The 14,204-nt window shown below is 39.1% G+C and overlaps 1 protein-coding gene across 1 annotated transcript in view; it reads left to right on the forward strand.

Moving 5' to 3' along the window:
• Positions 1 to 13,806, forward strand: part of ARFGEF2 (ADP-ribosylation factor guanine nucleotide-exchange factor 2 (brefeldin A-inhibited)) — a gene marked incomplete at its 5' end in the record, with an annotated part of 27,105 nt that extends 13,299 nt beyond the window's left edge. Inside the window, 18 exons of the mRNA XM_010134439.1 lie at positions 612 to 759; positions 1,719 to 1,818; positions 3,052 to 3,092; positions 3,176 to 3,345; positions 3,966 to 4,117; positions 4,278 to 4,450; positions 5,567 to 5,727; positions 6,561 to 6,691; positions 6,798 to 6,927; positions 7,378 to 7,513; positions 8,253 to 8,391; positions 8,474 to 8,528; positions 8,807 to 8,912; positions 9,168 to 9,298; positions 10,243 to 10,411; positions 10,806 to 10,944; positions 11,896 to 12,013; positions 13,630 to 13,806. Of these exons, the coding sequence (XP_010132741.1) occupies positions 612 to 759; positions 1,719 to 1,818; positions 3,052 to 3,092; positions 3,176 to 3,345; positions 3,966 to 4,117; positions 4,278 to 4,450; positions 5,567 to 5,727; positions 6,561 to 6,691; positions 6,798 to 6,927; positions 7,378 to 7,513; positions 8,253 to 8,391; positions 8,474 to 8,528; positions 8,807 to 8,912; positions 9,168 to 9,298; positions 10,243 to 10,411; positions 10,806 to 10,944; positions 11,896 to 12,013; positions 13,630 to 13,806 (2,376 nt within the window). The remainder of the gene's footprint in view (positions 1 to 611; positions 760 to 1,718; positions 1,819 to 3,051; positions 3,093 to 3,175; positions 3,346 to 3,965; positions 4,118 to 4,277; positions 4,451 to 5,566; positions 5,728 to 6,560; positions 6,692 to 6,797; positions 6,928 to 7,377; positions 7,514 to 8,252; positions 8,392 to 8,473; positions 8,529 to 8,806; positions 8,913 to 9,167; positions 9,299 to 10,242; positions 10,412 to 10,805; positions 10,945 to 11,895; positions 12,014 to 13,629) is intronic.
• Positions 13,807 to 14,204: the final 398 nt, after the last annotated feature.

The following is a 14,204-nucleotide window of genomic DNA, read 5'->3' on the forward strand; positions in this document are numbered from 1 at the left end:
CTGGTGCTAGAATTGGCTACATGATAATATGAGCCTAAAGCTACTCTAGCTGGCAAATTACTCGGGCCTGGCTTATAGCATAGCCTCACAAGCGCTCGTGCCAGTCCGAGGGTGCTGCAGGGGGGGATATGAAATAAGGGACAATCAGTTTTGTGTTGATGGCAAGGCACACTTTTGGCATTTTCACTGTCTATGTTGGAACATGGTTTCTGAAAGTGGTAGCTGCAATAATTCAGTCTTTTCATCTCTCTGGGACAGTGAACTCTCTACGTCAACTCTGAGGTGATCATAGTTTTGAAAGTTGATGCTCTGAGAAGTAATAAAAAGGTTTCCTCTAGTAGTTAGAGATCCAAGTTAGATTTTGAGGGACTGTTTATTTTTTCCTCATATTGGAAGGATTTGTGGCAGCTGGTGATCTTGAATGAATCACTCAACTTTTATTTTCAGTTGTATTAGTAATGTTTCAGCTACATCAAAACTGTTATTGCTGTCAAAAGTTGTTTTAAAGGTTAGAAAACCTGGGAAGGTTATAAATATTCAATAAATATATGTTAGGAATAAAAATATTATGATGTCCAGAAACACAATGTTTTAAATATTTTTGGTTTTAGATCTTGAAATGTATTAGCCAGCTGGAACTAGCACAACTTATAGGAACGGGAGTGAAAACGCGGTATTTATCTGGCTCTGGGCGTGAAAGGGAAGGAAGCATTAAAGGCTATGCGTCTGGAGGGGAAGAGTTTATGGGCCTGGGATTAGGTAAGATGATTAATTTTGAACTTCACAAGGATGCACGTATAAGCGAGGTATGATGGCTAAGAAAGCTCAGTGTTACAAGATACATGTACTTGCTTCCAGGGGAAGCCATACTGCATTAATAAAACTTTAAAAAATTGAACTGTATCTTTCAAGATGTATTTGTAATTACCAAATCTATTCTAACTTTGTAATTGGGTTAGGCTATTTAACAAAACTCCTCCAGATTTATTTGTTGGAATATGTTGTTGTCAAAACTGTTTTGCCATACTTACCAAGATGTGGTTTTGTTACCAGTTTTACTTGTTTGTGGGTTTTATGCTCTTGTTTTTACTATTAAAAACAAGTCATTTATCTTCAGGAACTAATAGATGTTTTAATGACTGATAATTTGTTTTCCAAAACAATTTCTTATCTCTGCGTTTTGGGTTTGCTGTTCCAGTTCTTATTGTTCCTACAGTATGTGCAAGAAACAAACCTTCAATTTTAAGGTGTAAATTAGAGGGACAAGGCAAGTTGCCTTAATCTTTGGAAAACTATCAAGGAAACCTTTTAATGTGAAAATACTCTGGAGCTGATGCTCTACACAATGATGATGCTAAATATAACAGAACTGTGCCCAGCATTACCTGTATCTGCGTTGTATCTGACTTAGAGCTAATATTTTAAAATAATATTTTCTTATTTCCAATTTTATTAACAGCATTACATCACCTTAACTTAATAAATGTGATGGTCAAAACACAATGCCCTAAGTGGGGGGTAGGGGGTCATGCTTCTTGCTGGATGTTTAATTTTGTAATAATTTGGCACAGATCTGGCAAAGGCACCATCTGCTCTGTGTAAATTACAAGCTAACTGGAAGCAGTAGTCGCTTTTCTTTGTCTAAAGATATATAAAGTTGGGGTTAACAGTCATGATTTCATGGTGCTAGATACTGTTTTTAATGGCTTGTATTGCAGGTAACCTCGTTGGAAGTGGAGCTGATAAACGGCATATGGCGAGCATTCAAGAGTCCGTGGGAGAGACCAGTTCGCAGAGTGTAGTGGTAGCAGTAGACAGGTACTGGCAGTACAACCTTTCTGGGGAGAATGCGACTTGACCTTTCTGACCATTCTCACTTTATTTGCGGACTCTGACAGAGACTTTTGTTCTTGAAGTGTATTTCTCTTGTGAGAAAGATGCTGATACTTAGAGGCTTTCTCTGGACCCATTAAGTTTATCTTTTTAGGCACGTTGTAGTCACAAAAGAAAGGCAGTATAATGTGTTGTAAAAGCAGTATAATGTGGTGTATTGTGAAAACGGGCACTCTGTGTCTGCATGTGTTTTTACGCCTTTCCTTTGGAGTAAGTCAGTGAAGACCACAATTAGCCTGGTATTTTAGCTATTTTTGTTTTACAAATCTGTCTGATAATTGTCTCTAGCTTGTATTCCGTGTATTTGTGTGTATTCTGTGTATTTGGGGGGTGGGTTTTTTCCTCTCTTATTCTTTGATTTGGCCTGAACTGGACAGGAATCCAAAATAATTAGATGCCATTATTCTATTAAAAATGTAATGAAGCACAGTCTATATTCTATAAATCATGCAGAGAGATGCTTATATCATAAACCATGTCTTGGAAGAGGACTCTTACTATTACTGAAACTATTGGGCAAGTCTGTAATACCATACGGATACGTTCAGACTTGTAGTGTTTATTGTAATGTCAATGTCTGTACTGCCATATCAAAGCCTGAAAGATTTGGGAACGTTCTCCACTTACCAGTGTTATGTCTGAACTGCAAGCAGTGGTCTGAAGTCCTCTCAAGGCTCTGAGCTACTGAAGGGGCAGAAGGGACAGTGATGCATCCATAGTCTTTCTGCTGTCTATTTTGACAGCCACAACTTAAAGTATTCTTGAATCGCGTAAAGATCAGACAGGTGGCTGACATCCAGTGAAGTTTTGCAGCAAGGCTTTTTAATGTCTTTTTATTCTCCCTGTGAAATTTAACATACTGTCACCAAATGAGTGTTCCAGCACTACTTGCCCTGGATAAAAATGCAAACCTGTGTCCGTTTCCTGCAGTGGGGAGGGAGCACAGTAGACTGGGACTTCCAGCAGGGAAGAGTATGCTCAGCCTACAAGGACATGAACTGCTGCAAAAGAGTAAGAGTGAAACAGTTGCAGAGTTCGGGGCAGGGAGGATTGTAAAGAACCTCCTGGAGATGTGCTGACGTTTGCCTACTGCTCTGAGATGTGATTGACTCTTGTGGATGCAGAGCTAAAACTGCAGCTCCTTTATTTGTTCCGTAGGATATTCACAGGATCGACTAGGCTGGATGGAAATGCAATAGGTACGTATGTGACCCTCTGGTGGGTTACAGGAGCTCTTGCAGTGCAACATCCTGAACTTACAGTGGTGCGTTTTAATGTTCAGTTGACTTTGTCCGGTGGCTGTGTGCTGTCTCCATGGACGAGCTGGCTTCCCCGCACCACCCCCGCATGTTCAGCCTGCAGAAGATAGTGGAGATATCGTATTACAACATGAATCGCATTAGGCTGCAGTGGTCAAGGATTTGGCATGTGATTGGAGATCACTTCAATAAGGTATTTTTTTTTTTTAAATCAAGTTACAGAACATAGATAAATAGCAGAACTTCTTTAATCAGCTTTTTCCTCTTATGTTCTTAGTGGTGTAGGATGTGATATTTAAAAAAAAAAATTCCATTAGAGGCACCTAAAGGAAGCACCTATTTAAAAATTTAAAGTGTATTAATAGAAATGGAAATAGTTTTGAGAATGATCTTTAATCACTTCATTATATGATTTTTGTATTTGTTGTTTTGGTTTTTTTTTTTGTCGTTGGCTTATCCTTCTGAAAAAATGCCAAGTTAGTTTTTCTCTGAAACATACATGGATGATCCTGGAATAACAAAATTATTTTCTGTAGGAAGCTGGGCCATGTTTGGATGGGGATGTTTTAGATACTTTTTTTTTTTAGTGTCTCTCTGGCTGTTCTACTTCTGCACTTGTTATATATAAAATCCGTGGGTCTCTTTAGGTGGATCAGGTGACTAAGAAAGCCCTCTCCAAAAGTAACCCCCTATTTTCTACATATGTGAAAGCTAGAACATGCTAGTGATTTTTAGTGGACTGATATAAAACTGGAATGAATGTGTTACTCAGTACGTTAGCTGGTAAGTGTTTGAGAATGTGCTTTTTTCTAGGTTGGATGTAACCCTAATGAAGATGTCGCCATCTTTGCAGTAGACTCCTTAAGGCAGCTGTCAATGAAATTTCTTGAGAAGGGAGAGTTAGCCAACTTCCGCTTCCAGAAAGACTTCCTAAGGCCTTTTGAGCATATTATGAAGAAAAACAGGTGTGATGCACTGCAATGTCTGTCTTAGCTCACTTTAGTCTTATTTAAAGATGTCACTTGGTGTGGGTTAGATTGTCACATACATGGAAGTGGCACCATTACTCTGTGCCACTGTAAAACTGTGCCACGTTTGAAAGTCTGTATATTTTTTTTTTTTAAGATCTCCAACTATTCGGGACATGGTGATACGCTGCATTGCTCAGATGGTGAACTCTCAAGCTGGTAATATTCGTTCGGGCTGGAAGAATATCTTTGCAGTCTTTCATCAGGCAGCATCAGACCATGATGGGAACATTGTGGAGCTGGCCTTTCAAACCACAGCGCACATAGTTAGTAAGTAACATTTGACAGGTGCGAGTACCCAAATGAGCTTCGCTGCTGTGATTCTGGTTTAAAATGCCCATCTGAAGAAGACTTTTGTATTTCCAGGTAAATAAACACAAGATCTTGCTGCCAGACCTTGCAGCTAGGTCTTATGTGTTGAGTGCCCTGATTGCTATGGAGAGGAAAGACTAGACCTTGATATCCTGCAGTAGAATGTTGGAACTTTGGAACAGAGTCAGTAACTTTGGATGTTGCCCAATCTGCCACAGTGTTTGTTTTGCATTAGGGAACATAGTTCACAAGCTTCCACACTGATTCAGCATCATATGGTGGGGATCATAAAGCTTGTGACGCTGACACGCGAGTCCTTGTAGAGTTCAGCTCGTCCACCCTATCTGCTCTAGAAGTGTATGTGAATAGCAGACTGCTGCTGCTCTCAAAGGAAGACCACTGACTCGAATATTCTTGAAACAAACTTTCAGTATTTATTGTAATGTCTTTAAATGTCCTGAATCTACTCTCTTCCCATTAAGTTGAATGAGGAAAAAGAGCTATGGGCAGTATTTAATAAATGCGGGTAGTAACAAAGCCATCTTTGCTAACCTGAATTGCACAGATTTTGGGAGTTGTAGTTTGTTCAAAAGTTTCTATGCATTTGATTTATTCTGTATTCAGTCTGTCCCTTAAGTCTGAAATCTAACAGCTTTTTCCTCTCCTGCTACAAGAATATGAATTAGTATAGGCTTAGATAATTTAATAAATTTAGGTACCGTGGTTCACAGCAGGGAACCTGACATCAAGCTTTGCTCCTGTATTTCAAAATATTTTAAGAGCTTTGGGTTGCATATGCTGTGTGAGGAAACTGAGCCATATAAGAAGGCATGAAATAATCCTGGAGTATAAAATTGGTAGTTATCCAACCTGATAAAATGTCATGCTGACAAATTTGGGTGGTGGGGTGGGATGGGGAAGAATGCAGGGGAGAACAGAACCATATTTAATCTAGAAGATCTGGTCCCCTCGTTTGTCCATTCCGAAGTGGTATATACCATGGCTGATGTATGTAGATCAATGTCCATTTATCTCTGGATTTCAACAGCAGTAAATTCTGTTTGTTCTTCACAGCAAATATTTTTCAACAGCACTTTCCAGCAGCAATTGACTCATTTCAGGATGCAGTAAAATGTCTTTCTGAGTTTGCCTGTAATGTTGCATTTCCGGACACCAGCATGGAAGCTATTAGACTTATTCGGTATTGTGCAAAATATGTTTCAGAGAGACCACAGGTATTTTCATTGAATTTTTACCCTTGTGTATTCTTACACTATCTTCTACTGTTAAACCAAGGCTAATCTTTTAACTAAGAAAGAATTTCCATGCTCAAACTACAGTCTTCCAACAGCAAGTGTTTGTTTTAAAAGCTTAATTCAGAATTAGGAGTCAATTTGGTATTACATAGGCAGTAAACCAGGAGTAATTAAAAAATTTTAAGTCTCCTCTGTCCAAACTGGAAATAACTGAATGAAACAGTCCTTTTGGGGGGTTTTTTTGGTGTGTGTTAGGATGACCTGGAAAACAATACTTATTGTTCTGTTGGCCGAATTATGTCTGGTTTAAATTGGTTACAGACACACATATTTTTCTACATCAGCCTATTGTGTGAACACTTGATATAATAATCCCTTTGCTGGAAAGAGCCTGGGGTTAGACTGCAGTTGTGTGTTACCATTGCAAGATGCGTGTGCTGGACTCAGTGTGCCAGAAAAGCGTAGAGGTGGTTTATGACAAACTTAGATTTCCTTATTACCTATGTTCATGAAATTGTTGCCTGCCACTGTTAAACTTGCTTCCTGAAGTCCAAAACTCTGCAACTTGTAAAGCCTTTAGCAGGACTTAGGTGTAAAAGATTCAAGAGTTTACTTCCATATATGTTTTTTCTCTGGTGTTTTCACATAGTTATGTCTCAGGTTTATACTTGTTAACAGTATTTTGGTGTTACAGTAGAAACTAAGCTAACTTTTCAAGTCTGTGTGTGCCACTACTAGTATGTAAGTCTGTCAAAGATTTTTTTTGAGATTTTTTTTTTTTTTAAATCTCTTTTTTCCTGCCTGTCTCCAAGGTTTTAAGAGAATATACAAGTGATGACATGAATGTTGCTCCTGGGGACAGAGTATGGGTCAGAGGATGGTTTCCCATTTTATTTGAACTTTCATGTATCATCAATCGTTGCAAATTAGATGTTCGAACAAGGTACTAAAGCTTTTATTTTTTTTCTTTTTTTCCCAGTTCAGTGAGTGCTGAGATCACAGGTACACACTTTAACATTTTGTCCTTTAATTGTTTGGGTTTGTTATAGAGGCTTAACAGTGATGTTTGAAATAATGAAGAGTTATGGCCATACCTTTGAAAACCACTGGTGGCAAGATCTGTTCAGAATCGTGTTTCGGATTTTTGATAATATGAAACTCCCTGAACAACAAACAGAGGTAAAAACAAAACCAAAAGTCAAGCAAATATTAGAGTTGATTTTTTAGGAATCAAACAATCAAGGCAGCAGTGTGTATTGCTTGTCTTGTCAAAGTATTTCCACTCCATACTGCCCCAAACGTAATGATGGGTTGTTGTAGTCTGCTGCATTCTGTGAAACTTGTCAGTAGTATCCAGTGGCCTATATGTCTGTCTGAATGTATTCAAGGAGAATATTGCATTCAAGCAGCCTATTTCACTTTGTGAAAGCGAATACTGTTCCGAAAACTATGGACAAGGCCATCGAAATGCTTCTGAGAAGCCATCTGCAGTAGTGAGGCTTTTTAGCAGTTTCTGAGCTCTGCTCCTCTCCTCAGAGGCCATGGTCTTTGCTGAATAGCTGTGCGTAAGCCAAGTGCTGTCATCACAGAACCCACAGAAAAACAAAGACATCTCATTTTTTCTCATAGAAATCTGAATGGATGACGACTACATGCAACCACGCACTTTATGCAATCTGTGATGTATTTACACAGTTTTATGAAGCTTTAAATGAGATCCTTCTTCCTGACATCCTTGCGCAGTTACACTGGTGTGTAAAACAAGGTACTTTATTTACTTGTATATTTCGATTACTGTGTTTCTTAAAATGCTCGTTACTTAAGAAGGGGAAAGTTAACTGAATTTTGAAAGAACGAAAAACTACCTTTAGGACAATGGTATGTAACAGATGGGTGCAGTACCTGAAATACTCAAGCATTGTTCTGTTCAATCAGTTAGGCAGCTCTCTGTTAATGTGTTTATAATGTGTTTATGGTGCTATTGAGACAGAGCAAAAGCTTTTAAAAAGTTGCGGTAATCTGCCAATAACCTTTTTGCATTTGGCTGCACGGATAAATTACTTCATTTATTTACACACACACGTATGCATTCTGATTCCTGCCCCCAACCACCTCGCACTTTAAAATACAACTTTCGAAATGTGTTTTCCTTTGGGATCCAACTCTTATGCCTGAAATTCAGCATATTCCTGGCGTGGAATGTGAGGGCACTACCTTGCAGGAAATCCTAAGCTTCTAATTGGTGCCTTTCCTTCCTCACTGTATGCTGCCTTTCTGCTTCTCTCTGGTCCTTTCTTTTCTGTTTGGGTTTCAATCTCATGAAGTCTATTTTTAAACATTAATTTTTTATTTAGTAGGTTCCTAAGCTTGATGCTATTGTAATATACTTTATTATATGCATTTCACAGTACCAATAAAAAACGTTCAATGGAGCAGTAATAAAGAATGCTTAATTTTTCATTGATATTGTAGAATTTGATAAATATGGAACATTTCTTTCACAGATAATGAGCAGTTGGCTCGATCAGGTACAAACTGCCTAGAAAACCTGGTAATACTAAACGGACAGAAATTCAGCCCTGAAGTCTGGGGTCAGACATGCGATTGTATGCTAGAAATCTTCAAAACTACTATTCCTCATGTGTAAGTTCACAGATTTAATTCTCATAGTAATACCTGGTTCCAGAGCAACAATATTTACCTATTTTTATTTTATTTTGTGAAGCTTGCTGACATGGAGGCCGGTGGGAATGGAAGAAGATTCAGCTGAAAAACACTTGGTAAGAGTTAATCCAATGCAACAAACTAACTAGAAGGGTTTGATGTTAGGTTAGCTTTCACAATATCTTACAGTAGTAAATACACAACAAATACTGGAATTACATTAGCTTCTAATGTAAAGCTAATTACATTAGCTTGTATTTGGTGTCTTTGTAAGGATGGGGAGATTGGATGCAGGAAGCCTTTGAATCTAAGATTAATGAAGTCATCTGAAAACTGATAGCTGGTTGGTAGCTGGTGTTTTGGATTGCTAGAATTGTTCTGCATTCTCTTCTAGGATTTAGACCTAGATCACCAGTCTTTAAGCAGCATGGATAAAAATGCTTCAGAAAGAGGACAAAGTCAATTTTCAAATGAGAGCTGGAAAGGTGGTCCTTATACAAGTAAGGAAAATACGTGGGTTTATTAAATGCACTTTTATAGCCACTCTTAGGCTACTTCTGTAGTTCTGCAGAAAAATTTTTGGGCACTCAAACTTGGGGTACATCTTTACAACTTGTGTTCATGCCTTGCAGAGAAATTTCCTCATAATTCAGAGCATCACTAAATACCAAAATGGTAATGTAGAGTTTTGCTAGCCTGCTGCAAAGCAGTTGTCATAAGTTGCTTCTGAAACTTGTGTTACTTCATTTCATTAGACCAGAAACTATTTGCTGGCCTCCTTATAAAGTGCGTGGTACAGCTGGAATTGATACAGACCATTGACAATATAGTGTTCTATCCAGCAACGAGCAAGAAGGAAGATGCTGAGCACATGGCTGCAGCTCAGGTACCACCAGACTTACTTATAACCTTGTTGTGGCAGTAAAGCGCAAAGCCTGTGGCATGCTCTGAGGTGTGTTTACAACATAGAGGATGTTTTCGAGCTCCCAGCGCTGCCCTGAATGTGTGTCATTACTCCGAGGCTGCGAGGTGTGTTTTTCTGACTCCAGTGTTTCCTGGCAGTCTGCCTGTAGGATTATTAGAATTTTATTACCATTGTTTTTATTATATAATATAATATGTTTTTATAATAAATACATACTCATCAGGAATGGTTTTAATTTGTTTTGGCGAGAGGATTTTTCAGAGAGATCCTTGTCCCCAGTGATTATCCTTCTAGGGAATAGTACAAGGTGCTTTTGCTCGGGTGTGTTAAAGCCCTAAGCTAGAAGTTTGAGCTGGTGCATTCAGGTAGTGTTTTGGGGGTGGTGCGGTTAAATTCCTAATGAAATTAACTAAAAAATATTGATTTTAATGAAACGTGACCTTAGCCAAAGATAGGGAATTTCTACACTACGCAACTTTTTAAACTTGGACTGTTTTTGTGGTTGAGTTTGATGGTTTGCAGAATTCAGCAGACCTACTCAGTCAGCTCCTGGAAGACAGGAAATCTTTTATATTGTATTGCTATGATTTTTTCCTATGCCTTGATAAGGGAGATTCTTCCCTTATTGTTCAATTTTTATTTTTTTTTTTCTTACCAGTAACTAGGATAGACCATAACCTCTCCTTTAAAACATCCTACTGAAAAAAGTACAGCTCTGGTACTTGACAGGACCACTCTGCTGGGTTGCGTTCCACTAACATTTCACTTGTACCTGAAAGTGGAATCTGGAGTTACTGGTATATGGTCCGTGAAATCTCAAAGTCTCTTAAGCATATATAGAAAGAATATGTTGTTGACATGCCTCCCTGTGTCTCTCTCTGTTTCTCCTCTCCCTCTCACCTTAGAGAGATGCACTGGATGCAGACATCCACATTGACACAGAAGACCAAGGAATGTATAAATATATGTCTTCACATCACCTCTTTAAGTTACTAGATTGTCTGCAAGAGTCCCATTCATTTTCAAAAGCCTTTAATTCAAATTACGAACAGCGAACTGTGTTGTGGAGAGCAGGTGAGGCTTTTGTTTTTAATTTGGTAAAAGTACTGAGCCATACTTATAACTTCAGCTATCAAGATACAGAAGTGTTCCCCTGCAATAATCTCTGCAGTTCATCAGGCAATGTTGTATCCTTCTATTTCTTGTCTCCTGCCTGATGACTTGAATAATTTTGTTTGCTAAATTATCTGCTTTTTTGGTTAAAGTAGGGCCACGCAGTTGGTACTACTGTAGTTAAGTATCTTTATAAACAGTATTTCCTCCTGCTTGATTTTGATTGAGACCTAATCTATCTGGACAAGAAATCATTACTGTTCACTAGTGGGGGTATTGCTGATAAACTTCACCTCTCAGCTAGTAACTACAGGTGTGAATGTTTCCCCTCTCCCTGTGTGTAACCGATTTCTAGGGTTCAAGGGTAAATCAAAACCTAATCTCTTAAAACAAGAGACCAGCAGCTTGGCTTGCTGCTTGAGAATACTCTTCCGAATGTATGTGGATGAAAACCGCCGCGACTCCTGGGACGCTATACAACAGCGGCTGCTTAGGTAAGAGTACCGGCATGGTTCTGATGACAAGCACCTTCTTGCCTGACGTAAGCTTTTCCTTACGGAAGTGGTGGTGTATGAATACTTTTCATAGCCGAGCACATAATGATATTCAGAGGTATAATAGGATACAGTAGTTTAAACAGCGTACTGTAAGCTGCTCTATACCTGCAACTTAGGTAAATGTAAAAATTATGCTAAATTAATATAAAAAAGTATTGGGATCCACTTTATCTAAAAAGTGAGTTGTTGGCATGTAAAAGTTCAGAGCACTAATCTCCAATCAAATGTGAAGAACTCTTCAACTTGCTATTGGCACTAAGGCAGTGGATTTCAGTAGTCTTCTGATTTTGTCAGCATCTATGGACATATTAATCTTTTTAGTGTGTTAAAGGGGAAGTTCCGTTCCTTCTTTCATTAAAATAGTGCCCCAGAAATAGCCGTAGTAAGTGGTACAGTTTGTACTTTGTGCTGACAGTCCCCTGCAAGGACCAAAAGTGCATTAATACAGTAGTGATTCCTCTTTAATCCGTGATGCTGAGCTCGGCAGATCTTTCATAAAGCTGTCTAGAGTTGGAGGGAGGACTCTTTCCTGTGCCGTTGCCTAAGCTGTCCCAATGTAAGGACCAGGAAATAACGTTTGCAGGTTGAAGGTGACAAGACAATAATTATAGCATGTTTATGAGGAAAACAAGACTCTTCCACCTCTGACTCTGTGGTTCTTTGTTGACAACACGAACTCTATTTCAGTTCAGTTATCTGTTACAACTACTGTAACAGAAAAAGCATGGAGACAAAGTTGTGTCATTAAACTTGTTGCATAAACTTGTTGTGATTGAAGGCTTTCCCATGGAAATGCATCTTCCTTGAAAACAAAATACACTATGAGAGGACAAGTGATGCACATTATAAAAACTTGTAATGGGTTTTCTGTGTGGGTCATCTCTTTAGTGTATGCAGTGAAGCTCTGGCGTATTTTATTACCGTGAACTCAGAAAGCCACAGAGAAGCTTGGACCAACCTCCTGCTGTTGCTTTTAACAAAAACACTAAAAATCAGTGATGAAAAGGTAAGAACAGGCTGGGTGTCTTTGCATTCAGGTATTTTTTAAATTTCTGTTTCTGTTGAAGTCAGCCTTTATTATCATCCGTCTTGTGAGGTGTAGTAGTAGTTCACTTACAGAGCGGGTACAATGCAGTAATCGCTACATCTCCACTTTTTGCAAGCATTCTACATCGTAAAAATCAGACTGCACCCGTGAAATTCACAGTTGTACGGAAGTAATGGTAGAATTACTGCAGAGCTTTCATGAGTGTGCAGTAAAGGATGGGCTTGTGCTGTATTGCAGCTGCACAGGAATGGCAGAGGTAAATTTCACCACTATAAAATTAGCATTTTGGTTCCTTGACAGCGATGGGAAAAGTTAATTTTCAGGATCTCAGCCCTTTTGAGGGAAAGGTGAATGCAAATACTCTCTCTGTTAGGACACGCAGAGAAACTTCTGGAAGTTGCTTATTTTTATTTTTAACTTTCCAATACTATTGTACTTCCATCTTTTTTTAAAGTGGTTTTTTTCCTTTTTTTTTCCTGTATTGTAAAGAGTGTAATTTCAGTTCTCTCTTGTGTAGTTTGGAATGTTTTATTGCAGTTTACCAAGACGTAAGAAATTGGTGGTGGTAGCATGCCTCTCCATGTAGCGCCAATTCGGTGATGTCCCTGTAGTTACGGCGTGTTCTGAGAATAATCTTAACTCTTGGTAGAGGAAGCAGCAACTTGGCTCTTCTGTAGTTCACACCCCTGTATTTTTTGTCATAAAAAGTTCTATGGTGGAAGTATTCCAGTAACTTTCCCTGTAACTAATGCATTATTAGTTAGGAATTATTAGTTTCCTAATACATTAGTAGGAAAGGAATAGAGGACAAAACGTATTTCTTGTTTAAATTTGTGACACGTTTGCATCTTGAACACTGTTTGTAGCTCTGATCCCCCGCGGGATCGAAAGGGGTGTAATGGAGCTGGAAAAGGGTTGACAGTGTCCCAGGAATAAGGCACACAGACTGGCTCTCGTACTCAGAACTCTGCGTAGGTTAGACTTTTACACAGTGACTCGTTATCCAGAAAAGAAACAAAAAGAGGTGCATAAAGTGGTCATTAGCATGGAGAGGGATGGGGATGGTAATGGTTATACCGGAATAGATAGTGAATGAGAGGTTTGGAGCTGGTAAGTCACTCTAGGGGGTGGAAAAAAAAAAAATCAAACACATAATGGAGGTTCTTCCTCACACGCTGGTTCAGCTGTGGAAGGCTTTGTTACATATCGTAGATGATATTTTAAAGAGGCTGGAGAAGGAACTGGACAAATTCACGCCAGAGTTAGGTGTTTCTACCAGTACTTCCTGATACCACCTCTAGCCTGAGAAAACCCTGAGCCACAAAACAGCGTGACTGTTCCAGGGAAGTAATGCCAAATGCACGCTCTGAGTATGGTTTTCTGTAGGCATCCACTAAGGCTGCTGCGGAAAACGGACCCTTGGGCTTTGGTGGCCCTTTAGCCATCCAGGAGGGCCTTTGATAGGGTGAAACCTTGTGTTTTAACAGCTTGGTGTAGCCATGCATGTGTAAAAACTCTGCTTTTTCCTATATTAATAGAAAATAACGTTATTTTTTTCATATCTTCTTTGATAGTTTAGGGCACATGCTTCAACATACTACCCATATTTGTGTGAAATCATGCAATTTGACCTGATTCCTGAGCTTCGAGCTGTGCTGCGGAAGTTCTTCCTGCGGATAGGTGTTGTGTTCAAAATCTGCGTAACAGAGGAGCAGATACGGACAGCTGGGGTGACTTTACCTTCATGGTAGCCCTAAGCAGGGTTGGATCCTTCAGCTTGTATGTGAAGCTGTGTTCCCCAGATGGATTAAAGTGGATGGGAGAAAATGGGACCCTGGTGTATCAACACAGCAGCAAGTTACTCCTACCACAATGGCATTTGGGGAGGAGGAAGAAAATCACGTTCTGTCCATCCTACAAAACTACCAGCGGTTTTGTTTAAATTATTGCTTACCAAGTTAATACCGTAGCTGTAAATCTCTTTGTTTCAATGCTGGTCATCCTTACGATAGTCTGTCTCTTCTAGTCTTTTCTCAACTGTTCAGTCTTGCATCCCAGCTAAATCTGATAAATCAGCGGGATTCCTTACCAGAAATTACGCCCCTTGGAAATCATTACTATAGTTGTGCAGCCTTGTGATGTCAGCTCA

The sequence above is a fragment of the Buceros rhinoceros genome, unplaced genomic scaffold (assembly GCF_000710305.1).
Source record: "Buceros rhinoceros silvestris isolate BGI_N320 unplaced genomic scaffold, ASM71030v1 scaffold29450, whole genome shotgun sequence".
NCBI classification, from domain to species: domain Eukaryota; kingdom Metazoa; phylum Chordata; class Aves; order Bucerotiformes; family Bucerotidae; genus Buceros; species Buceros rhinoceros.